Source organism: Hylaeus anthracinus, unplaced genomic scaffold (assembly GCF_026225885.1).
Source record: "Hylaeus anthracinus isolate JK02 unplaced genomic scaffold, UHH_iyHylAnth1.0_haploid 3, whole genome shotgun sequence".
Taxonomy (NCBI): domain Eukaryota; kingdom Metazoa; phylum Arthropoda; class Insecta; order Hymenoptera; family Colletidae; genus Hylaeus; species Hylaeus anthracinus.
Genome location: NW_026535284.1, coordinates 14,232,439 through 14,260,340, shown reverse-complemented (window position 1 = coordinate 14,260,340; position 27,902 = coordinate 14,232,439). Strand labels below are relative to the sequence as shown.

Here is a 27,902-nt window from a genome sequence, read left to right as displayed (position 1 = left end):
GTTTCGTCTCGTGATTAATCTTGCGTGTATAAAGACGCGGTAAAAACAATATCCCTCTTAATAGCTGTAGAAGCTTCTTCCATCTTTTCCTTTAAAACGGGATCGCCGATAGTGATGGCTGCATTTTTAACATCCCTTAACGTTTCGCTAAGCTGTTGAATACATCGTACTATTATCCCTTCTTGTACATCCGTTTTTTCCATAATCTCGGCAAACGATTTTGCTTGCGCCCAATCGTACACCACTTCCACTAATCCGAAATTCAATTGTTGTAACGTAGCTAATTGATAATGTTGTTCTAAACATTCTAACTCGGCGTATATTTTTTGTATTACTTCACACCCCTGAAACAGGAACGATCAAAAAATATATATATATATATTTGTCAGAGTAGAACATTTAATGTAAACTATCATATTGCACAAATAAAGGATACCTTTTTCAATTCTGGGGTAAGCTTTGGTTCAACGTCTGTTCGTTGTTGAAATATCAAGGTAGATAACAATGCCGCTATTTCAGCTGGTTGAAGTACCGTCAATACATTTTTCAGAATAAGTTCTGTAATTAATAATTCGTTGCTTCCCATTTTTAACGCAACACGACCTTTTAATGCAACTGGAAAATATATATATTTATAATTTAACAATACCGATGATTTTTACTCGAAACTAACCTCTTTCGTCGTCATCTATGTATCCTAAGGTTTTAAGAAGGGCCACGGCATTTGTATAATCGGGATAAAGACTCAACCCTTCGTCGCTAAGTTGAAGTTGAAGTTTCATTTTCTTACTTTCTAATTCGCTTCGTTCAAATACGATTTCGAATTGTTCTTGAAAATTTGAAATTTCTATGCATTTCATATTGTAAACGGCACTCTTTAACTTGAACAGGGTATTATCGTAGTCAAATTTTATTTTCGTGTAAGGTTGTAAAATAGAAGGATCCCGGGCAGCATTCAACGATAATGTCACCAATTGTTGCACTGCCGAAGAGAAAGTTGCACTTGGAGCCTCGTCCCTAAAAATGGTATTAACTTAATCCTCTTATATACTTATTTAATTTTTCTGTTTGAACCAAAATGGAAAATTCTACAAAGTTAACCATTTACCTAAATCTCGATATTTGCCTTTTCTCCCAGTTTGCCAAAACTAAATTGTAATCTATTTTAATTTGGCAATTAGTTATTTCCAATATATGCCATGCAGATATAATCAACACTTCACCATCTGCATTTCCAACTGGCACAAATGTCTCTTTTATAGTTAAAGCAACCATGTCATGCCATTTTTCTGAGTTCTTAAACTTGACTGCTTCCCACGGATTATCCTCGGTAGATTTCAATTTTTCAGAATTAAGAACCAACACCCTGTATTGTCTACCACTTTTACTCTGAACAGTGCTCAACATCAGAGCCAATTTATTATAATGGTTTGAGTACGATATAAGCAAAATCCTACCAGGTATTAAAGTTTTTACTGCTTTCTTCTGAGTTTCGTACAAGATAGGTTTCAAATACCTAAGATATTCTAAATAATCGATGGCATGCTGATAGAATTTGCAGAGTTTTTTTTGTAAATCAGTTAAATCTGGTAACTTTAATAGTTCGTCTACTACTTTTTCCAATTCAGCTTTAATAGTATTATGCTTCAAAACTAATGACGATTCTTTGAAGGATCTGCGCATCATTGCCTCGACTGTCACCGATTCGTTTACCCTCCTTAAATTTAGAACCATGGAGTACGTTACTTTAAACTTGGATACTAAATTTTGTGCTTGACCACACATCATGGTATTCAGCTCGTGGAAATGTGGTACCGATGTACGACACAAAACTATAACCATTCCTGCCGTATCGTGACCTCTACGACCGGCGCGACCAGCCATTTGTATATATTCGGTGGGATAAAGTATTCGAAAACTGTTGCCATCGAACTTTGTGATGGAATCGAAGACCACCGTTCGCGCTGGCATATTTACACCCATTGAAAATGTTTCTGTTGCAAATAGCAATTTTACAACCCCGCTTTGAAAAAGCATTTCTACTATTTCCTTTAAAATCGGTAATATACCGCTGTGATGTATGCCAACGCCATTTTGCAACAATTCTTGCATCATGAGAACTTGCGGTAATTGTCTATCGGTACCTTTCAAATGCTTAATATTATTCTGGAAAAAAGTTCTAATGGTATGTTTCTCGGTTTCGGTGGTGAGATCGATGTTCCTTAATAAAACGGAAATCATGTCGCAACGTTTTCGCGATAACATAAAGACAACGACAGGCAACATGTTCTGAAATAAACAAATTTAATCGATTGTATTGGATAAATAGATAATATTATCTCTTAAATATAAATACTTGGATCTTACATTACTTTTAAGGTGACTAACGAAAGCATTCCATAACACCTGCTCTTGTTTTGGTGTCATTTTTTTGTTCTTAAAATTTGTAACATTTTTAGAATTATTTTTGTTCGTATCTTTCGCCTTCGTTGCTGCATACCATCTAGATTAACGATAGTTAATATTACATGAAATATTTATAGATTAGTCGTATGTATGCGCAATTATAATTAAATGGTAGCGATAGTTACCCATCCAACGAAAATTTACCACTTTCGTCTAATACTAAAAATCTCTCATTTTTGGTGTTGCCATCGGTTCCAGTATATAAATAATGTTGCAGCGGTACCGGTCTTTTCAAAGTGCTTATCACGTACATTTTTTTTTTCTTGGTACGACCAACCCAATCGGCAAATATCAATGGATTTGGCACCGTCGCGGACAACATTACTATGTTAACTGTTTTTGGTAATAGAATAACACTTTCTTCCCAAACGTGACCACGCTAAAAACATTTGTTTTTCTTTAATCAAAGATTTGTCTAGTACGATAAATTCTACGAAGTCTTTACTCACTTCGTCATTATTAATATAATGCACCTCGTCGAAGATAACAAACTCTAAATCTCTTAAAACATCCGAAGCGCAATACAACATAGATTGTAAAATTTCTGTGGTCATAATAAGACACGAAGCATTTGAGTTGATCTGCAAGTCTCCTGTTAACAATCCGACGCTTTCGAATTTTTTTTTAAATTCGCGATATTTCTGATTCGAGAGCGCTTTTATAGGAGATGTATAAATAACCCTAAGAGAAATATAATTAGTACCGAGATCGATTTACTAAGATTATCAAATTTACCTTGTCATATGCTTCTGGCTTAGTGCAACTGCATATTCCGCTACCGTCGTTTTTCCAGCCGATGTATGAGCAGCAACGAATACATTGCAGTTTTCTTCTAACTTAAGAATTGCCTGTTTCTGGAAAGTATCCAATTCGTAAGGAAAACTAAGTGCGGGATCAGGGATGCGTTTATTGAAATCAGTTAATGGAACAGACACATCCACTTGCTCTGCCCATTCCGATTTTGTGTTCTTTCCAGGCGTTTCCGAGATTTTCAAAATAGGAATATCTAGTTTGTCTAATAAAGGAGTAACTTCGTCGAATGATGATTCTTGAATATCCGACGATTTCGCAGTTTTTTGCTCCGTCTTTATTTCCTCCGCCGGTGACCAGATATCGAGTACATTTCGCTCGTCGTTTACTATTTCCATTAAATTAATCTTATCTGGTATTTTTTCTATTTCATTCTTCTCAGGTTCAGGTACGTAATCTTCTTGCATTGTTCCCCTTTTTGGAGTGTAATTGTCACTTTTAAATTCTAAACCAGAGCTGAATCCTTTTGCTAAGGTTCTTAAATTATTCTCAAAGTCTATATCTTCGATTGATGAATGGTTTATCATCTCAGGTTCATCAAAGCCACCCGGCCAAAATGGAATATTACTAGTGTTTCCTATGAACAATATTCATCATTTATTTAAAAATGTATTGATATTAATAGTTACATAATTTATTAAATGGAATACCTCTAATATCATCTGTAACGGGCCCTGGTGCACGGGTCATGGACATTGAATTTCGCGCATTTTTTCCAGCTGATGCCACAAGAACTTCATGCATTTTCCCAAGTTCTCCGGTAACAGGATCACGATCAAATTTTAGCGTAGTGCCAGGCGGTGCTAAATCAAAGTCCAAAATGGACAAAACATCGCGTTCTCTTGGCCAATAACATTGCGCGTTATTCAGATGATATATCGGAAGATTGTCAATGCATATAATATATTCTCTCAATACATTCTGAACATCAGGCCAAATAGGCGACGACTTGAGTCGAAACTGTAAAGCAAAAATATTAAGAGAACGGTATAGTATTATTTCGAGTACGTATAATTACTTAATTAAATTAAAAAACACATACCTCTGTAACTGTATTAACCTTCGCATTCATGTTTTTAAAATACAAATATTACGTGACATAAACAGATAACATTTGTATTAATCACTTGGTATCTTTGAGATCATCATGTAAAACACTGCACAAAAACATACTATAAATAAGATATTAACAAATATTGGACGTCAGAAATTATTTTCAAACGATTAGCCGTAGAAGTAGGGTTATGTTGACAAGCACTGACCGATTCTTTCCTTTCGTCTATTGATATCAATGAACTGATAACGACGAAAAATAGTTTGGTTCATTACTCGCTAGATGGCCACAGATGCCAATACCATCCCGCTACCGGTTTTTTCGTAAATTATGACTGAATGAGTAGAGTATCCGACTGCTAATAAATAGATTTACGATAGATACGAGTCGAAAATTGAATGCAGAGATAAGGCAAATATTCTACAATGTGCAATTCAACAGAAATTGTTATAAAGATAATATAAAAAGGTTAAGAAAATATTACGAGCAGGTATAGACAAATTATTGGAGTAGATTTATAACTTATGTATCATTAAATCACTTGTGTATCATTGTCGCGTGAAGATTTATTAAAATTTGTATTTTTTTACGAACGACAAAATTAATTTCTCGAATCTACCGCGATGCTGTTTTTGAATACCTCACGGTAGATGGTAGTCAGATTTGTTTACTGATACTTCAAACGGGTTGTCACAGTCACGCCACAAATTTCGTCTACAAATCGGATCGTTGGGTTGGAAAGTTAATTTTGAGAAGCATGGAGAAACTCGAGAAACCTCAGATAATTTGTCACATTGAGAAATCAGTAAATTACTCCTTATTTGATACAAAATGGATACCGTGCAGTGCGAAGTTTGTGGTAATGGGTTCGCGACCGCGTGGTAGCGGTATCATACAAATTTACGAAGTGTCTAATGGAGAGTTAAAACTCATTAAAGACATCGAACGATCACAACCAGTGAAATGTGGAACTTTTAGAGCCTCCAGTTTAAAAGACAGATATCTGGCGGCTGGTGACTTTCAGGTATAAGTACAAATATTTGACTTGACGGTTATCAAAAGTTTATCAAAATTGTATGAGCCGATAAACTTATTTTAACGAGTTGTTGTTCTTGTATTCAGAAGACTTAAAGCCACCTTTATTAGGGTAAACTAAATATCTACAATCTTGAAGATCCTTCTATACCAATTTATACCACCAATGCTCACAATGAGATCATAAATAGTATTGATGGTGTAGCTGGACAGAGCATTGGATGCGGTGCACCTGAATTAGTAACCGGTTCCAGAGATGGAAGTGTTAAAGTTTGGGATCCTAGACAGAAAGGACGCCCGGTAGCTGTAATGGAACCTAAGGAAGGTGAAGCACGTAGAGATTGTTGGGCAGTTACGTTTGGAAATTCATACAATTCAGAGGAAAGAATTGTAGCTGCTGGTTACGACAATGGAGATGTAAAAATGTTCGATTTAAAAGCAATGTCTCTTCTGTGGGAGAGTAATCTTAAAAATGGTATTTGTAGTCTGGAATTTGATAGGAAAGATATTCCAATGAATAAATTAGTAGTGACCACTTTGGAATCAAAGTTTTACTTATTCGATTTAAAGACACAACACCCTAAAAAGGGGTTCTCGTATCTTACCGAAAAGGTACAATGATAAATTGTAAAAACAAAATTCGATATTTGACTTTGAGGTTAGAATTTTACGATATTATTTGCAGGCACATAATTCAACAGTATGGTTGGTCAGACATTTGCCGCAAAATCGCGAAATATTTGTTACTTGTGGCGGAGGAGGAAGTCTTTGCCTGTGGAAATAGTAAATATAACCTATATATTTTTTTATCGTGATTACTTTACCAGACAAGTATCTTATCTTATGTTATTATTTTAGCAATTATCCAGAAAAAAGAAAAGTCGCGGACGCCGACGGTATAGAACACGGAGTCGTGGGTAATCTAAGTCTTCTACAAAATACTACTCTTTCGTCCCAACCCGTTAGTTCTTTGGACTGGAGCCCGGACAAACAAGGACTGGCTGTTTGCACTGCATTTGATCAGTGTATAAGAGTCATTATCACCACGAAACTCAATACTTTCTAACGAAACGTTTGAAATCGATTGTAAACGTTACGTGTCATCGTTTAACCATATATTGTTAATCTAGAAGTTAAAGAGAAACGTCGATGGAGGCTTTTTGCCTTTTGTCGTTGCAGCATCAATTCCACACGCTTGTAAATATCGATTGTCCTAATTTATACAATTTTTCTAATCGGTTAATAGTATAATAAATCACTTCAGAAACGAAATCATTGTATTACTCTAATATCAAAATTTAAAAAAAAAAAATTGTATCCGACTTCTGTAGTATCGTCAAGAACTAAATAAAAGGATACGGTAAGTAGCGTTCAATTTATCCAAGTGCAGACCGTAAAGTATAACTTCACGGCGACACCGAGAGCTGGCAGTACTTTCCTAGCCTACGATTATCGATTTCTCTCCGTCTCCATTGGTCGCTGGCGGTTGTAAACGTTGCGCAACCTACCACGGGCGGCCAAATAAAAACGAATTACATGTCATTGGGCCAATCTATTTAGGATCAGACCCTTATTAAGTGGGCAGCCATGTTGCAGAGCAATGCGTTATGCAATCCACCGCCATGTTGGCGATGTGGACGAGCCCACGCCAAGTGCACTTATGCCATATTGTTCGAGCCAGCCTCGATCGGTTCACATTTAGCTGTACAAGGTCAGGCATACCGTGAGTTTAATTACATAAATTAGCTCTTGGTTCTTCCCCTTCTGGCGATGCCTAACGTTCGCTCCTATGAATTGGATCGCTTACTTCGCCTTTGGCTGCGTTCTCCAAAATGGCGTTTCACGCGCGCAACGCAAGGAACTATATTCTAATATTCGACCTGCACGCTTCAATGCTATTTGAAACATATCAAGTATATTTATTGTTGAAACGAAAGGGTTTGCATCAGTTTCTGAAAAGCGACTACTTAACTACTACTTGGTTCGATAAAATTCAATAACGTATCCAACCATTTACCATTTCCATTTAGTTATCGAATGCAGTCGATAATCCGCAATGCAGTCGACTGATTGCTCGGGGAATTTCCCGTTCTGACGCCAAGGGAAGAAATTACGTTGAAGAAGGCGCATAGGAAAATTTCGTTTAGATTTTCACCGATTCAGCTAGGTCGACTGCAGCACATAGTATGAAACTAGGAACTCGTTTGTACTTGTAGGAGGAGGAGACAGGACCGTAGCAAGGCAAGGGATGCGTGTGCTCATTGGTGCTTCTGAAAATAAAAATAATGTAGTAGCTACTGTTCCATTTCACCTATTGTTTCCTATATTTTATAAAATGATCAACCTTTAAAATACTTGGGCGCATCCCTGAGGAAGAGGAAGCTGAGGGGGAATCGTTGTGCTCTATATTTATATACATTTTATGTTATACATTCACATATAAATGCATAATACATACATCATGTATTAATAATATATGTCAGCATACAAATACACAATATATACATTATATATTTATATATTTGTACACCAAATAAGTCGGAATTAGATATCAACATGGAAAAATATCTTTATTAATCAGTCTTAGAAACGACTGCGGCAGTAATGTCTGAGGAGTGGCGTCGAATCGTCGTATTTCTCTAAAGTTGTCTCAATGTTCAACTACTCGCAAATCTAAAAAGAAAAATAATTTAAAATAGAAGTTTTTCTAAGTCACGCTGCGACGCGCGACGCAGTTAGAACGCGAGTTTCTTCATGAGTAGGTACATATGCTGATCGATCTCGAAACCGTGTAGGTTGTTTGCGTCACCCTGTAACCTCATCAGCAGTCCTCCGAACGATACGTAGGCAGACCTGCAACAGAAGGAAAAGGCGAATATTAGTCGATGTAAGCTTGTATTTTCCAATGAAAATGTATCATCTAGTTTTGCTCTTGTATTGTAAATTTCATTATGAAATCAATATGTTAGATATTTCGAACGTTTCTTTCTACGAATTTTAATAATTTTCTAACGACGTTTCGGCCGCAATAATAATTGCCAGTCCTCTTCGGGATAGTTTACGTTTGTTTACAAATTCGGTGTCATTTTAAGCGGTAACATTCTTTATTCGAAGCTTGTCGAGTTTCGTGACTCTCGGTGATCTGGTCTCTGATCGTCGATTTTGATCGTAGATCCGCGATCGGCATATAATTGCAGTGCCGATAGCGGTCGTGTATACGATTTAACCACACAACCAGCTAACCACACTGCCAACATGCCAATCGCAAAAATGTTTCGCCCAAGGATTTCCACGTTCTTGGTTCCTCCTTCTTCCGCGTGACACGTCATCTCGTTCGGTGCGAGTGCGATTAATAGTTCCTTCCTGGTATCGGGGATTCGATACGATACGTCACGGCTCGTCCTTGGTTTCGATGACGACGCAGATATTTCGTATAAAAAAAATATACAACGTATATATTTAAGAAGTACAATCGCTCTTACCGTCTGGCTCATTTACATAAAATCTCGCACGGTGTCGCGGACGTGGTATTTCTAGTAACACCATTACAAAGTGAAATGTAACTTAACGCTCGCGCGATGATTAAAATAAACTGCGTCCCCTTCCGATTATTTATCTAATTCCCGTGACTTTCTGCAACCGAGTTACTCGGCGCAAACAATATCTTGCGAACAATGCGACGCAATAATGTCTTGTCTAAATTCTTGACGGTTTTTATAACTTGTTAATAAATTGCAGTTTTTAAAAAAATTAATTTGAAATTACGTATCAAGAATTTATCTGGTAGGTTAATTAAAACGGTCGCGATACGAGCCGAATATTTGTGCATATGTTTAGGAAGTCGCGACGCTATCGATTGACCTTGCTCCCGAATTTCCGACCATCCCAGTGAGAGCTGATTATTTTTAACCCAAGTATTCTGAGAGTTTGTACCCCGTCTATCGGCCCCTACCATGCCCCCTCCGGCGATTTAACTTCGTCTCTATATTAAACTTCTCCAATATCGATAATACCGAACTTCCAAGCGACATTGACAATGAGCTTAATTTATTCGTGCTAGAAACTGCACATTGCGAATAAAGTAAAAGAAAAAAAAAAAAAAATAAAATAAATAAGTTAAGAATAATTCTACCCACCGAAATAGACTTTGCAAGTGAAGCTACTTTCGCAGACGACGGTATGGAATGAAATGATGGGAGGGATGTACAAGAATGATATTTATTGGTCATTACAATTACAACGATGCCGTGGCGAAAGACGATGTCGACGAGGCTGGAAAATGATCGAATTGATGTTATTTAAGGGACTCGAAAGATTTGTCCACGATCAGCATCGGAATCCAAGTAACTTCCCTCGCTTCGTCTCTGTTACCAAGGTGTAAAGACGACGGCTGGATGTGAGGTTATATGCGAGAAAAATGCACGCCCATTATTTTCGTTCCCGCGAAAACGCGAATAATCGCGATAAGGGCGCATCGGCGTACGTGGTGCCATCTGTGGACGCGATTAACACGAGAAACTGTTCGTCGCTTGGATTTCTATCGATTGCGAAACATTCTTATAGAGCACTTTGAATACCACTGAAAACTATAATATTGTTTCAGCGATACAGGTTTTTCAACGGAGAACGAAGGCTCTAGCGCGTACACCACGACCGCAAGCGAACTCGACCGATTCTTTTTTTCAACGCGAGGCTATCTCGAGAAATCCAGCATTCCGACAACGCATGTGTTTACGTTACGAACAGCAGAAAAAAAAAACAACAACAACACGCTGGGAGCGTCCAGAAAGAATCCTGCGTCGATTTTCGCGTGACTCGATGACAGTGGTGCACAGCCAGAAATTTCGAACGGGGAACTTTTAGTTGTACTACTTTTAGTTGTACTACTTTTAGTTGTACCACTGCTCGTTAACGCTTTTTTTTTTTTTTAGAGCGACACCTTAAATTTAACGCGACAAAACGCAGGTTTTCCGTTTCTCGCGCTTACGTCGTAGATATTGTGCGAGCGTGTACATTACTATTTACCTACTACCGACATTGCTGTGTACCTTTCTTCTATTTTGCTTTGCTTCGTCCACGGCCATCTTGAGTATCGTACGACATCAGAGACGGACGAAATTCTTGTTTACATAAGAATTTATATTTTCTCTGTAGCCTTCTCCCGATACACGGGTTGTTCTCGTACTCGATTTACAACGACGTCAATTTTATTGAAACGTGTGGCTTCGTGAAAACGTAGCAAGATACATTTGTGCGTGTAATTCGAGTATCTACGAAGATTACATTCTTACATTAGCAGGGACGATTTCAAGATTATTCTCGCGTTCCAAATTATCATGTATTTCGAGGTCGATGGCCTGCAAAGCTTGGAATGTTAAGTAAGGTCGTATAAACCTAACGAATCGTACAGGTTTGTCCTATTATAAATAAAATCACAAACGGTTATGCTTGGGATAACTTTTGCACGTGTTTCGCGATTTCTACAGCGGGTGCTCTACACTCTAGTTTTAGATTAGAATTTCGCAATCTCGTACTACGATCCAATTTTAACTCGCTGGTACACGCACACGCACACACACATACACACACATACACATACACACTCGGACACGTGCAATCTGGTACGATCCGCGCTGTGGGATTGGAGGATCTTTAATCTTGGACTACTACCAGGTGCGTCGGTCAATTTTACTAAGGATTTACCGCAGGATTTCGAAATTAATATTTACTGCAAGAATGTTGTTATCGTACAGCTCGAGAGAACGTATTAACATTACGATAAGTCAACAAGGTATTACTACAAGCTATCGACGCTGTTAATTCTATCGTAAACAATTCTATCGTAAGCAATTTTCGAATGATCCGTTGCGATACACTTTTATTAATGTATATTTGCCCCGGGGTAGTAAAAAGGACTACTAGCTACTCGAGATTAACATCCGTGCGAGGCTTTTTCGCTGCAAGCTGTCCCGTGGATTTGTATTATTTAAGAATCGTCGATCTGCGATTTCACAGGTCGCTCGAATAAACAGATTCCGCCGTGCAACGGATGATCGGATGACACGCTAGTTCGTATAGCATTACACGATACCGGAACAGAACACGATACACTTTATGGACGTAAAGCGATCCGTGTTCTTCGCGTATCCAATTGTTCCTTGTACGTGACGCAACGTGACATTGCGTCTCCGTAACGTTTTTCAATGACAGGTCGGATATCTCGCTCGTCGACGTGTGGATTTTTCTGCTGGGATGATACAGAGACGAGGATAGAGACGCGAACTTACAAACACACGCGATCTGCACCCTCGTTGATCATCGCGGTATCGTCGTCGGGCTAGCCACCCGTTTTATACACGAGCCACCCCGTTCTTCATTCTTTTTACGACGATTCATGTAATTAGCCCTCGGAAGACGACGGGAGTTTTCCATTGCAAATCGCAACTTTTCTTTCGCACAAGTACCAGTGTCTAGGGCAACCGATTAAAGGTCGATTTAAACTATCCGCACATACCCGGAACGTATCCGTTTCAGCACCGATCAGAAAAGTATTCTATAACGCAATTTGTATATAGGTGTTTATACATATCGTATCGTATCAGCACAGACACCTACCGACATCGGTCCGGTCATCCGACATTCTTGCGAAGAATACTTTATCGGGTGTCGGCGCTGACAATATGCATATGTTTCGGTTCCGTTCGGACAAAATCTCGCACACTTAAATGTGCAAACATTTTTCCTATTCGCGCTATTGCGTGCGCCTTTTACGAAACGCTTTCTGTTAACTGACTGATCGGTACCACCGATCGACGAACGTATGTATAATAGAAACACTCGTGTCTGTGTCGACACGGAACCGTATCGGGTCTGTGCGGATATTATAAATCGACCTTAACACGTTCGCTGCCCGTGGAATTATCAACACGCCAGGAATGAAGTTATCGCAATCGAATTCGCTGTTATTCGTTCCAACGAAAGTCGCGAGGACGAGGGGCTGCGAACGTGTCAACGAAAATCGCGGATCATTTAAAGAACGTTAATATGCTACGAGTTCCATTACGACGTTTATCTCTTCGAGCCACCGTGAATAATCGGCGCGACACAGAAAGGAATCCCGAATAACGGCGAATCGGATTAATAACTTTAGAGAGCAACGGTGACCTGTGGCTCGAATGGTTGAAAATTGGCTCGAAGTGTAATAAAAAAACTCTACTGTTTTTTTTTGTTTTTTTTTTTTTTTTTTTTGTTTTTTACGTCGCACCGCCGAAAAGCAGCAGCTCGGTGTTACTGGTGGCGGCGACAGGAGAGATGTCGTACCAGATAGTGCATTTACAGCATTCACGGCCCGTGTAAACGCGCATCTGGCACGAGCCCCAACTGCCCTGTAATCTCATATTGGCTCGCTTCCGTTTAGCTCTCTCGTTCGTGCACGCTTTCTCTCGTTTGCTCTGTTTCTCGTGTTGCCTTCCTTCGCTGTACGGTTTGCACCCCTCCCCCTCCCCCTCCCGCCCCCCAACCCTCATAACCCCTTATAATCATCCCGCTATTATGGTTACGTTACGAAACGGTATCTTTAGCTGCAACCCTCGCGCACTTTAACTTGCCCGAGTTCTTCGTTTCGACTGTTTAAATTCATTTTTATTTATACTATCGAATTTTCGAGTAGAGAAATCCGAAAGTCACGACGTGGCCGACGGGTTAAAGAGAGTGGAACGAGGAGAAGAGACGTTTCTAATAATAGGCGACTGTTCTCGGGCGCTGCGACTTCCTGGCGTCGGGACGCGCTCGTTAGTTACACCCAATATAACACCTGAACGCGTCTAATTAAAAACCTTGTTTTCGCAAAAAAAATAAAAAGAAAAAAAAATGAAAATCGATTCAACGACATTTCCCGACGTCGCACGCGCGAGTCAAGTTCGATTATTGAAATCGCTTGAATCGCTTAAATCGTTAACTATCGATAAAAGTCATCCCTGTACACGTGTTTAGTCGGTCTGCGTCGGATTACGTCACGCGTTACCACGTGCGATAAATCTTTTCGCGCTTCTCATTTATTTACCATTAATAAACGATTTATTATCACGTTTTTTATATTTCCCGTTCGAACGTATCTCACGGTTCAACGGTCACGATTATTTATGTTCGACGCACAGACGATTATTACCGGGCATTAAAATTTCCAGTCGAAAACGTCGAAACACGCGACGACGCACTCGAGAGTGCAGCAGGTATAGTGCAGCTATGATACAGACACAGGTTATTTGCACAATCGCGACTCGTGATTTCGGTGGTTCCAACCTTACTTCAAACGAAAATAAAAATGATTGAAATACTTTTATTTTACGACCACAAACGACGGAATACCGCACTTTGCACGATGCACATCAAATCGAGGAACGGAATGGACCATATCCGAACCGTTGGACGCAGTCGGCCGACGTTACCGACGTGGTGAATTACGATTCGCGCGCATTATGCAATCGTTCCGAGTCTCGAAAATGTTCGTCTGTATCCCCGAACAGACCGTGGATCGATTAATAAACTCGAGTCAATTACAGCGACGATCGAGTTACATAATGGAGAGAGATCGACCGTGGACGGCCGTGAGATAAAACCGAAGCGTACGAAAGAAACTCACGGAAAACAAGCGATTTCTCGCGACGCCGTTTGACCGCTGTCGGACATCACTACCGGCCACGAGCGACAACTGCAATTCACGCTATGTCTGCCGAGCAGACCGCGTCTCTTAACGTCGTTACACAATTACGACCTTGAAGACGGCCGTGTGCAGGAATTCAATATAGAATCTGGTAAAGATGGGCAAACGAGAGTTGGTTATACTCGTCGTCTATCGTATACAGGGTGTCCCAAAAATGTTGTAACACGTTGAAAGAGATGGTTCGGGAGGTGATTTGAAACAACTTTTTCCTTAGCGAGAATGTTGTCCGAGGCTTCGTTGAGGAGATATTAACGAAAAACACTGACCAATCAGAGCGCGCGTATACCGTTGGAGCGGCCGTGGTAGCGAAGACTACGAGCTAAGCGGCCGCGCTTGTACGCGAACAAGCGACTCGACGTGCATCGAAGGACATTGGACGCGGCCGCTTGGCTCGTAGTCTTCGCTACCGCGGCCGCTCCAACGATATACGCGCGCTGTGATTGGTCGAGGTTTCCCGTTAATATCTCCTCAACGAAGCCTCGGACAACATTCTCGCTAAGGAAAAAGTTGTTTCAAATCACCTCCCGAACCATCTCTTTCAACGTGTTACAACATTTTTGGGACACCCTGTATTTCAGCTGGGCCCTAGATTCGATCGTTACGCCACTGGAACCCCACTTATATTTACGCCGCACATTCCGAGCATGTTGTATAACGCGTGCATCGGGCACGATGCGCGCGCGCGCGCGCACGTGAGTGATAACGCGACGACAACCGGGAACGATATTTATACTCGACTTTCCAACGTCGAAACGCGAGGTATATATATTTCTCTTCTCTACCAGTTTTCGTGGCTCGAGTAACAACAGTTCCCTACGATCGTCCGTGCGACCTTGACTGGCCACAGCGAAGACAACCAGAAGTGGGTAAGAATAAAGTCGCCCAACTTGTTGCGAAAGAAGAGACGCGCCTCTTTCGAAGCCCGTGCACACACAAAAGACTCGAGGGAACTAAAGGTATACAGACTTTCGATCGTTCGATTCGAAACAAAGTTCTCTATACGCTCGATACCACCAAATAATACGAGTTAAGAGCATGGAATTTTCGCATAGGATCGTTTCGATTGACACGTGGCGCGATGGAAACCTAACTCGAGAGAATAAACGGCGGAACGGATCGAAAAAGAGAGATTTCGATTAATGGATTTCGATGCAAGGAGAGAACACACGCGCGAGAATTCAACGGAAAACACTGGAGATAGAATACAGACACGGTACGCGCGGCGACTAGATGACGACTAGAGTCACGGTGCTGTAGCGAGTTGCAGCGAGCTACGATGTGGTTGTAGAGCTGCAGCACAGCGGCCGAAACCGAAACGGCGCTGCACTCTCGCTCTATCTCGACTCTCTGTTACACAATCCACGCATGTATACCGGGGTCTTTCTACTAGACATATTATTAATAGAGATGCTTGTACATTTGGTGTAGAAATTAAATACGTGCCTTTACGTTCGATTATTTATGATTCTAGGTTAGGTAGAAACTCCGAGTCCTCGATTCGAACACCATGAATCCACCCTCTACGATGAGTCCATGTAGGTACGCAATCTAAATGTCTCGACTCGACTCTACCTCGGAAAATGAAGAGCTATCAACGTCGAAGAAATTCTCGACGTTTCGAGACTTTCTTCTGAATTTATCGAAAGAGAAAAAGGTTTCCTGTGCGAATCGCTATTTTTAGCGGCGATGGAGGTGGTGCGGCGGCAAGCAACCGAATTGCTATTTATAACGTTATTCCTGTTGTTGTTTGCATAGTCGAATCACGCTCGAGCATTACCCAGCAACGAAAGGTGTGCTATTCGAAATTTAACTTGGACGAAAGTCTCTTTCGCGAGTTGCACTCGATTATTTGATGTGGTCGTGTTTATATAAATAGACAATCTAATTTCATAGATATATATATATGAATATATTCATGTCGTAACAATAATGGAGCAAAATGAATCGTGCGCAATTCAGTAATGTAACATAAAACATAAAACATAAAATATTAATATTGCGCACGTATTACTTATTAATAAAGCGAAAGAAACTTTTCGGACAACTCAATATACGGACGGTCTGTTGTCGGTGAAAAATTAACTCGAAGAATAGTCTTTGCGAGATAGAGTCGAGGAAATCGCACCAGAAACTAAGTGCCTGATGCGCGTGCCAAATCAGGCTCCCATAATGCGTGTCGACTGCGTACGAAGATAGAAAGACAAATGGAAGAAAACATGCACAGGCAATTGCTGTTCCTCTATCGTGCGTGTCGCGGTCGATTGAGGGTGACTACGTGATTATTTGGTTTTTTAGCGGTAAAAAGCTCGTTCTTCGACGTGGGAAGTCCGGACGAATTGCAACCTACCGACCAGAGTCGAATAAAATCACTTTGAGAAAGATGGAGTCTCTTACTCTTATTCGGCTCTAAAGTTATGCTTCCTCCATTTCTGAGAGCTTACCGATCGCTGTTTGAGAAACCCTGTACTGGAAGAAACAAGGAAACGAATGTGGAGCATGTTATCGAGTAGCGACTGATACGGAAGACCCGAGGAGGTCGTAAATCCGCCAAGAAAACGGGAGAATAATGCTGCGCGTATACAGCGTGACCCAAAAAAAAAAAAAAAGGGAACGACGGCGAGAAAAATTCAACGGAACGATCAACGTGGTTTTCAGACGAGGTAAAAAGCTCACAGTGAGCGGGTAGCGGTTGTAATTGGACCACTTTGCCGCTAAACGAGCTTAACGATCGATTCTGCGTTCCACTCTAATGGTACAACGCGGAGAGAAGACGGAATGGATCTTCCGACCGGTGACGTTGTTTTAATGATGTATTCGGATCGCGAGAAGCTGACAGTGATGTGTCAGCGTCGAAGAGGCAATGAGACAGGCTGCCTGGAATGCAAATGCAACAAACGACTACGACTTAATCTTGGCACTGGGATGGATCTCGTGACTGGTCGATTCGTCACACGTAAATGAATCCGACGATATATAATTGGAACTGATTTCTCTCGAAAATAAAAGGGAAAATTTGATTGGAAACTGACTGGGAGCTGACAGAGTACCCAAATACGTATGTACTCGGTCTTCCTAGCGTCCTGTGCTTTCAGATTCTTCCATAGTCGACGACAGAATGGAAGTATAGTCGACGGAAACAACTCACTGAAAGGTGGCATAGTTCCCGAGGAATCTCAACCAGCTTTTCTAACGGTCAATCTACGATCGACCGAGAGAGCCAGGGAACACGACGGATTCGAAGGAATCGATTCTAGTCCCAGATACATCTCGAGCACTGGGCTGCGAAAACCGCACGATTCGACGCCCGTACACCACGGTCCTTAACAAGATCCTCTCGACCGCGACCGTCTCGAGTTGCAGCGAGCACTGCTGACCGACCGATACGTCGCCTCTCGTTTCAAGAATCGCGCCGCGGAGAGAGACGTCCGTCGTTCGTTTCGACTCGCCCGACACTGTTATCGAACCGAAAGTGAACTATGCGCGTCGCGTACACCGGACCAACAACGAGAAAAAAAGAAAGAAATGTCCGACGTCTCGGACCTCGCGAGGCGAACTAGCCGCGACTAGCCAGACGATACGACATCGCGCTTGTAAAGCGCTGGGAGCACCGGCTGGGCCAACACGTAGACGAAACGCGTTACACAACGATGGCCGAAAAAGCTGTGCCAAGCTGCGTGGCGCTGGGCCACGGCGTAAATGCGTGTTGCCCACCTAACCTCGAAACAAGGAGGATACACAGAGATGGAAGAAGTGGCACACACACGACCGACGCGGTGGCTGTCTCCCAAACGTTCGGGGTTGCGAAAAAGCCCAGGGTTATTTGGACCATTCGTGTCGCGTCTAGGGATACCTACTTCGGATATCTCGTCGCGGACGTCTCATCTGTGTCTCGCGACCTTAAACCGCGGATAGGGGACGGAGGGAGCTCGCTGCGGGCCAACAAGAAAAACGTGTCGCCATAAATGAGCTCCCTTGGTGACTCCTAGAAGACACGGTTGCGATATCTCTGTAACGTTAAACGAAAGAGACTGCGCGTCGGGACGGATTTACTTCTCGATCTATACAACTAATTTGTATATAGGAATCGTTTAAATAAAATTTCTCTGTTACGTCTAACTCCTTTATCCTGTACATATAGGATTTACCCTGACCCTATATTTACCGTACACTTTTGAATCTTTAAGTGTCCTTTCTGCATTTCCATCGATTCTATGATAGAAGGGAGCAAACCGATCAGAGGAATTTCAAAGGAATTCCTGGATCGAGCAAACGCGAACGAGATATATCTAGAAACGAGCGGTTTTTTTTTCTTTTCTTTTTTTTTTTATTAGTAGGCTTGCAAGTGTCCGCAAGCGCGTCGTTACTGTTTCTTGGAATTTTGTGCTTGGAAAGGCGATACTGTTCGATCGTTTCCACCGCAAGGAGATTGAAAGCAACTTCGATCGTTTTCTGTCGTAGCAGAGCGTCACAGAAAATACCGTTTAGTTCCTGATTATTTTTAAACGGGTCGAGGTCGAGGAAACGTTTGCTCGGATAATATTGGGTTGTCCAGAAAGTTCGTGGCAATTTTTAAGAAACATACAGACACGTTTGAATTTCGATATATATATATATTTATTGAATTATATACGTAATTATTTTGTTCCACAATTTGTCCACCTTTTAAGGGATGTCCACGTGTTATTCGTTTTCAACCATTCCGATATATTCTAGACCTGTACCGCCTACTAAAAATCGGCATGGACTTTCCAGACAATCCAATAAGTACCACGCGAAAGTCGAATTTCGATTCCAGATAATAATTAAACACTTTGTTCGGAGAATGTCGACCGAGTAACGAATAATTTCAAACAGAAAAGGATCAACGGTATATTTTTTTTTTTCCCAAGAATTTATTTAAACAACACCCCAACTCTGCCAACAATCCATTAACGTGCGCGTCCCCCAGAAGGATACTAAAAATAATCCAGGAAGCGAAGCGACTAAAACGCGCGATATTTTCTGGGCCACCCCTAATAGAAGAGAGCTCGATCCTCCCGGGTGCGATATAGGTCACATCGGGAACGATCGATTACGCGAAAGATGGATACGTACGAGGCTCGAATCGCGTTAAACAATGCCGCTTTTAACAGTTTCCGTCGCCGACCTTCGCGCGAAATATAATTAGCGGTAATTATTGAATGCGCGGCGCACCGACGTCCCTGAATTTCGATCGATCCCGGGAGAGAGTAAAGCCGCACGCCACCTGGTATTCGCACACGTGTGCTTTTTACTTTTAATACCCATGCCAACGATATCCCTGCGCATTCTTCAGTTCGATCAGAGCTAATTTAACGATTGGCTCACGGATGGTCGTTTCGACCGATTCCAAAAATTCGCGAGATTTCATAGAGGCCGTTTGTTGTATTTGTTACTCGCGTTTAACGATTTCAGCCATTGGATATGTGGCCGCAAACAGTCGTTTATTATTTATGGTTATCGATTTCGAACAACCGTTTACGGGTAATCTTCGAAACTATCAAAGTAGGACGATGTAAACTCGTCAGATATAAGTGTTCCTTTAATTCGGATTATCTTATTTCTTCGATAGTTTCGAATCGTAAATTTCATGCAAATCTAAACCCCAAAACGTGTTTTAACGTGGATGTATCATACGTGTTCGGTGTGGCGTCACTTGGACTCTGTTGCTCGTCGATATTCACCTGCGTAATCGATGCTGCGTTCGAATAGGAAAAAGGACAAGGAAAACTCGACCACGCGAGGCTATCGTTACGATAGTAAAAAAATTGATGAAAATCAGGTCGGAATTGTATATTCCAAAGAAGAATCCTCTCGCATGGGCAAAATTCTCATTCGGATACACCGATTCCGAGTAACGAAGACAAATGACATTACTTAATTACAGATTCTTTGAACGAATCAAGAATGAACTTCTCATCCGCCGAACGTGTTCGACTCTACTCCCCGAGTCGCAAACCGATCGCTCGAAGTATCTAAAAAAGAAATGCGCGCATTTTCTCGAAAAAAAGCAAAAAAAGAAAAAAAAAAGAAAAGAAAAGAAGAGTCGAAAACGTTCAGGAAACTTGAAATATTCGATTCGATCGAAGAATCTATAACAGCTCCGCGTCGAGTTCGCGTCATCCGTTATTCGAATAAACCTGTCCAAGTCTGACGCAGGGAAACAAATTGGCAAGAATGAAAGAGGAAGCAGAGACTCGAAGGAACAAGATAAAAAGGGGAGGAGGGGAACGGCGGAGATAAAGAGCAAACAGCAGCCTCCCTTGCCAGGTGGACGGAACCTGGGCCGACTTAATCTTAGAACACCTCCGCGCCGTTGCCAATGAACAAGAGTTTTCTCACACACTGCCACTGGTTCGTCCGTGAGTCACTTTCGTCATCGCGAGCCGAGCAAAACAAGCGCGCGTACGCAACACACACCGTGACTATCGACGGGAACCGAGCTACTAAAGCGGTGGCACGCGCAACGAACGCGAAAAACCGCGAGCCGCGGCACGCTGTCGCGACACGACGAAACGAAGCTCGAAACGAGCGAAAAAAGAGAGCAAAGAAATAAAATACGCGGATGGAAAGGATCGGGTGCGTCTGGACTCTACGTAAACGCGCCTTAAAGTATCTCGCGCTGTCGGAGATCTACTCTCTCGCTTGCTCTCTCGATCGCAGAGAGAACCGGAACGACATCGCGCGAGAAAAGCGCACCTGCGCGATCCTGCGTCGTTTTCTCGGTCGCGGCCCGTTTGTCCCTGTCCGTGCCACCTCACCTCTCTCCCTCTGTCAGCCAACTAATAACCCTCCCCCTCCCGGACTGCTCGAGCACCGCCGCCACTCTTCGATGCCAGTCGCTCGGACGAGTGGAGGGGAGATAGGAGGCTCCTTTTGCCACCTCTTTCGCACCGCCGATTCCCCCTTCCGCTACAATTTTCCTCGCAGCGTCGATCTTAAATACGCGGACTAAAGGGACGGTGAGTCTGACCGCTATGTAAACAACGACTGTGTCGAACTAATTGTCGCAAATTTTCCGTATTTATTTAAATGTCAGACGAATGTTTTTATCTATACCGAAAGATGTCCCCATCTTTCTAACACCCACGAACGGAGAACGATATCGCGCGAGAAAAGCGCACCTGCGCGCTCTTGCGTCGTTTTCTCGGTCGCGGCTCGTTTGTCCCTGTCCCCGCCACCTCTCCTCTCCCTTTGTCAGCCAACTAACCCTCCCCTCTCCGGCCCCGCGAGCCTCACTCCTACGCCACCAGTATATAACACGCTCGGACGACTGGAGGGGACTAGAAGGCTCCTTCTGCCACCTCTTTCGCGCTACCACTCCCTCTTCCTCTTCGAGGCGACCCAACATCCACGGCGACCCTGTAACAGCACCCACCCACCCAACCACCCAGTGCATCGTCGAGAGTCGATTATCGTCGGGAGAACCTCGGGGACCCTTCTCTCCACTCGATACAACCAGCGTCGCCCGAAAGAGACACCAATATGGCCGATCGAATTCGACCCGTCGGTCGCGGCAGGGGATTACATAAGCCGCGGATATGATTATTATTTTTTGCGACGCGACGGGTTTCCTGGGTACTAGTGGAACAACTTGGTCGCTAGGTCCGAAGGTACAATTCTTTTCGACCGATAAGCCCAAATGTTACGTCTGAATGTTACTCTGTTGCTCTTCGATATTCACCTTCGTAATCGATGCTGCGTTCGAATAGGAGAAAGGACAAGAAAAACTCGACCACGCGAGGCTATCGTTACGATGGTAAAAAATTGATGAAAATCAGCTCGGAATTGTATATTCCAAAGAAGAACCCTCTCGCATGGGCAAAATTCTAATTTGGATACACCGATTCCGAGTAACGAAGACAAATGACATTACTTAATTACAGATTCATTGAACGAATCAAGAATGAATATGCATCTTCCGAACGTGTTCGACTCTACTCCCCGCATCGCAAACCGATCACTAACAGATACAAAAGATACAAAAATATATCTAAAAAAGAAATGCGCAGATTTTCTCGAGAAAAAAACAAAGAAAAGTCGAAAACTTTATTATTATCTGAATTTACGTTCGACAACTCGAAAGAGCTCAGCCCTGGACCTCTATTCAATTCCAGTAACCCAAAGTCATACATACGATCCGCGTATTCCATCGGTTCTTAGGTATAAAACCGAATGTAGCTCGCGCCGCGAGTCTAAAATTAGACACTGCCAATCACCGAACCCAATCTATATTATCGGGACAATCGATTGGCTTGGAGCACACCGGTTGTTGCCGGTGTTACGAGTACATGTACACACCCGAGCGATATTAATCGACCGTTGTACGACGATATTAATAGTTCGATTAGGAAGGACCAACGCAAAGCGACTGATTCGAGTGAGATCGAGTGGCAGGGAGTTTGATACGCCCCGATGACGTTTGACTTGCAGACGTTTGACTTGCGGACGTATTGTTGCCAATTACGTAAATCCTAGATATACGCAGAAACGTTCCGAGTGGCGGTTCTTCTTTCGAAGGCGAGTCTAGCCGCGAGCTCCGATCCGACCATAAAGCGGGCATTGTTTTACACGTCTTAAAATTGTCGTCCAAGTTTGGCTCGGCGACAAACCACGAGGTACGCAGTTGGCTGGCTCGGATGTGAAAAGAATTCGCGGGTCGGATGGGTCGGATCGTTAATTAAAGCGCGAAAACGTCAGCGAGCTCGGACATGCTACTCGGGGATAAAATTAATAACGTCGAACAACGTTGATCGAGCGTATATCGCAAAGAGAAGGAAAGAGCCTGGGATATTTGCGGTGGTCCACTTCGAACCGCGAACATTAGGGAAATGGGTAAAGCTAACAAACGATCAAGGTATGCAGTCTGGTATAATCCAGACGGCATCCTTTAAAGGGTTGAGTGGAACGAGGTGCAACCCCTTCTACTACTCAAATCCCAATGAAATTGTAACCAAAGCTCCGATTAGAGTAACGCCGAAGAGCAAAGCCCGATTGTTAATTAGCCAGCCTCGAGATAAAACACTTCCCTCGAACTTCGACGAACAAACAGTGCAATTCATCCCTGAGATCCAAAGAGGGCTAAATAAAAAAGTAAAGGGCAACCCCTGTGACCCGTACCCGCCATTCGAAGGCCGCGTCGCCCTGTCTGGCCACGAATCGAACTTTTCTACTTAGAAACCGAGCTTACGGACCGAGAATGGCCGATGGGGCACGAGGCAAGTGGAAGCAACACGTGGCCCCGGGAACGGAGCGACCGCTGCTGGCTCTACAGTCGATTATTCTTACGCTTACGAAAGTAGGAAGAGCTGTTACACGCTTCGCGTCTCAATGTCACGGCTCTAGCACGCGCGATAAACGCGTCGTGACGTGGCGGTACTCGTGCCACTACGCCAGCGAAACAACGAACGCCGAATTATATGGAAAAACGGGGTAAACAGCGGTTCAAACGAGCACGAACGAACCGAGTCACACGCGAACAGCGAATCGTTTCGCGACGAAACGAGCAGGACGGGAACCGAACAGTTGCGACTCGTCGAGTAATCGTGGATTCGTGTATTTGTACTATTACGAATCGTTTTCTCGCGTAACGTCGCGCATCCTGGTACGACGATTTTACGGTCGAGTCCCCGCGAGTTACGAACAATTTTATTTACGAGTAATTCATTTTAATATAACGTTGAACTCGGAATTTACCTCTCGAGAGACGGCGCATTTGTACGTTAAAATTGATTTACGGTTAAAAATTGCTTTTAAAACTCATCTCTCGAGAGGCAAAAGAAAAAAAAAAAAAAAAAAAAAAATTTCAAAGTCCCAGCAGGAGCACCAGTTGGATTATGCCAGTAATATATCCGCTGCACGGGAGCGATTTTATGGGAGTTGAAATTTCGCGATCAATTTAAATGACCCACATTCTGGCGAGCGATGTACGATGTACCTACCGGGTGGAAAAGAATTTACGATGGTACTTCGGGTATATGGGGTTTTCGACTATAAGGAGGAAATGTACGTATAGAATAAGCACGCTGTAAATGCACTTCCTTCCGGTCTATATTTTTACGAGGCAGCTAACGCGTGACAGATACATTAACTCTTTAAGGCGTAAACTCTGCCGCAAACAGGAAGCGTCGCAATGGAGACACAATGCTCGTCGAAGTACACTGCCGGAGTGTGCTACGATCGATCGACGATGAATTAATCAATCATTTTTTTTTTCTTTCTTTAACTATAAAAATCAGAACGGAGTTTCCAGTTGTTACAACTCGTTAAGAATTCGTAAACTCTTGCGACTGACCGTAAATACCTGAATATAAATATGAATATATAAATTCTACTTCAAAAATGTCTATAAAGTTGGATCGTACAGGACCGAGAGAGCTGTATTTTATCGGCGTATCGTTCCGCGTCCGAATGGGTACTCGGTAGAAAATATCAAACGACCCCGAAAGCTTTTCGAGACATGTAGTAACTTTTTTTTTGCGGTGGATCGCGTTAGTTTCCCACAAATCGTTGTTCACATTTTCAATTACATTTCACCTCGACACTCGTCTGCGCGATGTCTCAATTCTATTTAATAAACTGAATAAAAAAGGAACGCAGTCTCCTTAAACATACTTTATTCGACGCAAACGGTTTCGATTCGTGAAATATAATAACGAGCAAGAGGAACTCGAAGAGTATTACTTCACCTTTAAATAATGGTCTTGAACTACTCCTTCTTTTAAATTACACGAAAGAGAGCCCCACGAGTCGGGTCGAAATATTTATACGCGGGATGAATTATGCATACCGCGGTCACGTTCCTCGTTTATTTTTCATGCTCGTGGTCGAGTCTCGCACCTGAAATATTCCTCGAATAATATTCCGACACACTGTACGTGCGAACGCGCGGGAGAGTAACTCGGTGTTCTCGAGTACGACAGACAGGTCGAGTAATTGGATCGAGCGGTCGGGCTGGCGATTGGCAGCCGAGTAACAAGGCCTGTTTCAACCCCCATCCAGGAAGTGGCAAGGGCTCGAGGTCCTCTAATGCTTTACTCAACTTGACCTTAATTCCACGGGATACAATCTGATTGTCGTTTATGAGTTCTTGGGAATTCTGGGACACGTAACGCTTTGATGGAAAACACGAGTCGACCCCCTCGTATCTTTCCTCTTACTGCTGCGTACATTAATCACACGAAATTGATTAAATACTGCGTGGTAGCGTCGAATGATAATTTCAGAATCGATGCTGCTTTTCGCCCAAGTAGTTACGATCAATTTTATGCCTGCAAGATAATTTTATCGATCACGGATGCGTCGATATTTATGGATCCCGACGCTTGCATTTATTCAGTCGAATGGACCCATTCAAGCATAATTTCCTACAATCTCTTAGACTTTAATCGTTATCGGCACAATCGCAATACAGGCTCGCGGTATGACGTCAGCGATTCCTCTCCCGCGTTCCCACTCTTCCTCTTGCAATCCCGTCCGGAAACAGAGAGAACGCGGGGGTGGAATGGCACCTTCCAGTCAATAGCAGCGAGGCCTCGAGCTCTCAAACATTTTCCGTGTTCGAGGACCGACATTCGAACCCTCTGTATTTCCATTCTGGAAACGCTACATTTTCCCATTCAAATGTAGTCGGCACAAAATCTCGTTAGGTTTTTTTCAAATAACACGAGCGTTCGTATTAGATTGTCCCGAAAGTTTCTTTCGTGAGTTGCACTCGATTATTCTATGTGGTCGTGTTTAGATAAATAGACGATCTAATTTAATAAAATATCGTGCATGTGTTACTTATTAATGAAGCGAGAGAAACTTTCGCGACAACCTAATGTAAGGTTTTTTTTTTTTTTGTCCCGAAATAGTTTCCAATAAAACTACTCGCAGGCCTCGCAAAAGTTTACATAATGTTCATAAACGTGTTGGACTATTGTTTGGTAATTCCGAGAACACGCGAGAGAACGAAGAAAATTTATACGGAAAAAAACACGAGTGATTCTCGTTTCGAGTAATTCGTTTGATCCGAGATGCCTTCCTATGAGCGTATCGTTCGACGTTCTTCGTTTGAAGTTTGTAGAGACGAGAAGCATCTCGTTAGGAACGTCTTAGGGTCGCGCGCGACGAAATAAAGTATTTTTCTGGCAATTTATGAAATACATTCAATAGGCAATTTATGAAATATATTCAATAGCCGAGAGATTCCTCGAATCGAAAGGTAAGATACAACTTGTTACGCCGGTTAGTTGAATAAGGAGGAGGAAGCGAAGAGACGGTGTATCGATCGAGGGTTAATCAGCTTTTACTTCTTGCGCGCGCGGGAAGGACGTCTTTATACCAGCGGGGCTCAACCTTGGGCCGTATTAAGGGTACCATAGTTTGCTCGATGGTAATAGGACCAAGGACGCGTTCCCAGCTACGTCTCCGCTCGCTTGAATAAATGACAAACTATCGACAAATTGTTCTACCCATCGAAAGCCCCGTCTCCCTCTACACGTTTATTGACCATTAACCCATTTACTGTCTCACACCTCCGCCGTTCGGATCTTTCTAGACCCAGGAATACCTTTTCTTTCGCGTTGCATTCAAATCCCGAGCACCATTTCGATTATTCACCGAAGCTTTCCCTCGATTATCTCGTCGATAAAATCGCGAGCCAACATTACGGACGAGCTCGTATAAGACGATCGTGATCGAGATTCGAAAGCTCGAAGAACCAAGAATCGCGAAGCTTGGATAAAAAAGGGTCATCGTCGAGCGTCGAATTCCCCGGAGCAGGGGAAATTACGAAGGAAGCTAATTTTCAAGTTCTGCACGTCTGGTTTCCTTTCAATTTATTCCCACCCTTGTTCCCGTCGCTCCCGAGCCGTAACCCATTTCTGCCCGCCATCAACGACACCCACGCTTTCTGGAGCCCCTGGAACCTCCTGCCTCGTAAGCGAGGAAGACCAGGGGGGAAATTCATGCACGAGCGATCGCGTCAGGGGTTGACCCAATTTCACCCTGTAGGTTGGCCTCTGACTGTCTGACCTTTTCCCAGGAGAGTTCCTGGCGAGGGTTGCGCGCACGAGCGTGCATCCGAGAGAGATCAAGCGGATAGACGCGGAAAGTTGGCGCGTTACGCACGTGTATGACCCCCTGCGCGTGGGAGGGGAGCCCAGCCAACCGTGGAAAACAATGGGATTATCAGCGGAATACTCGATGGACGTTAAACGAGAAAAAGAAAGGAGAATCTTTGCATTCCGAGATGAATCTGTCCGTCGAACTTTCGATGGGTGGAAATGTGAGACGAGACAAAAGAATCGTAATCCTCGCGTTTTTGTTGAAAGAGCCACGTGGACGAGGTGACATTTTATTCCAGGTGGGTCTGGGATTACGGAAGCTCTGCGGAGGCGAGCCGTTTTCAAATGCAAATATGGTGGAAGTCAACGTTATTCTCGTTATTAAAATGCGTTCATTCTGCGAGTGCGAGGCAACGCAAATATAAAGAAAAAATAACGAGTGCAAACGTCCATGCTTTTTCGACGATTTACCGTAACGAGGGATGCCAAACAACTACCGACTCGAAATTCTGATGAATGAAACAACGTGATCGGATCGACGTCGTAGCTTCGTATTTCCGTCGAATTAAAGATATCGAATTCGGTATTTCGCGGAGCGTCGTGATTACCAGCGGATTCCGGACGGAGAAATTGCGAAAACAACGAAAACTGATTAAAAAGGGATCCAACGTGGAGGTCGAGGGGAGAGTCGGTAGGTGGACCGAAGCTGTATCTGGAAAGCCTGGCGAATCTGCGTAGGTAGTGGAGG

General features: G+C 42.8%; 3 protein-coding genes and 1 long non-coding RNA gene across 6 annotated transcripts in view; 2 read left to right on the top strand and 2 right to left on the bottom strand.

Annotated features, from left to right (window-relative positions):
- Positions 1-11: 11 nt before the first annotated feature.
- Positions 12-4,566, bottom strand: LOC128893460 (SKI2 subunit of superkiller complex protein). Its single transcript, XM_054154395.1, has 10 exons — positions 4,319-4,566; positions 3,927-4,236; positions 3,202-3,853; positions 2,916-3,147; positions 2,592-2,845; positions 2,368-2,503; positions 1,109-2,289; positions 674-1,017; positions 437-615; positions 12-344 (listed from the first exon to the last, which is right to left on the bottom strand). Exons 1-10 carry the CDS (start codon positions 4,346-4,348, stop codon positions 15-17), a joined length of 3,648 nt encoding a protein of 1,215 aa, XP_054010370.1. The 5' UTR covers positions 4,349-4,566; the 3' UTR covers positions 12-14.
- Positions 4,567-4,761: 195 nt separating this feature from the next.
- LOC128893468 (dynein axonemal assembly factor 10) lies at positions 4,762-7,517 on the top strand. Its single transcript, XM_054154425.1, has 4 exons — positions 4,762-5,354; positions 5,477-5,977; positions 6,051-6,148; positions 6,224-7,517. The coding sequence occupies exons 1-4, from the start codon at positions 5,088-5,090 to the stop codon at positions 6,429-6,431; spliced, it is 1,074 nt and encodes a 357-aa protein (XP_054010400.1). The 5' UTR covers positions 4,762-5,087; the 3' UTR covers positions 6,432-7,517.
- A 399-nt stretch (positions 7,518-7,916) lies between these two features.
- LOC128893472 (DNA-directed RNA polymerases I, II, and III subunit RPABC3) overlaps positions 7,917-27,902 on the bottom strand; it is a 52,539-nt gene continuing 32,553 nt past the window's right edge. For 2 of the 3 annotated variants that reach the window (XM_054154431.1, XM_054154429.1), the window contains exon 4: positions 7,917-8,218. In XM_054154431.1, the coding sequence (XP_054010406.1) occupies positions 8,101-8,218 (118 nt within the window). In that variant the 3' untranslated portion in view covers positions 7,917-8,100. The remainder of the gene's footprint in view (positions 8,219-27,902) is intronic. The other variant, XM_054154430.1, reaches the window with a different exon arrangement.
- On the top strand, positions 14,226-15,535 carry LOC128893478 (uncharacterized). Its single transcript, XR_008461345.1, has 2 exons — positions 14,226-15,043; positions 15,140-15,535. It is a non-coding gene; the product is annotated as an uncharacterized LOC128893478 (long non-coding RNA).

What these genes read in the sequence shown, in the direction of transcription:
- LOC128893460 (XM_054154395.1), bottom strand. Translation starts at nt 4,348, where the DNA reads ATGAATGCGAAGGTTAATACAGTTACAGAG. An exon ending in AGCCAGAAGCATATGACAAG is followed by an intron (nt 3,148 to 3,201) that starts GTAAATTTGATA and finishes TATTTCTCTTAG; the next exon opens with GGTTATTTATACATCTCCTA. An exon ending in TTAGTCACCTTAAAAGTAAT is followed by an intron (nt 2,290 to 2,367) that starts GTAAGATCCAAG and finishes TGTTTATTTCAG; the next exon opens with AACATGTTGCCTGTCGTTGT.
- LOC128893468 (XM_054154425.1), top strand. Translation starts at nt 5,088, where the DNA reads ATGGAGAAACTCGAGAAACCTCAGATAATTTGTCACATTGAGAAATCA. An exon ending in TGGCGGCTGGTGACTTTCAG is followed by an intron (nt 5,355 to 5,476) that starts GTATAAGTACAA and finishes CACCTTTATTAG; the next exon opens with GGTAAACTAAATATCTACAA. An exon ending in TCTCGTATCTTACCGAAAAG is followed by an intron (nt 5,978 to 6,050) that starts GTACAATGATAA and finishes TATTATTTGCAG; the next exon opens with GCACATAATTCAACAGTATG.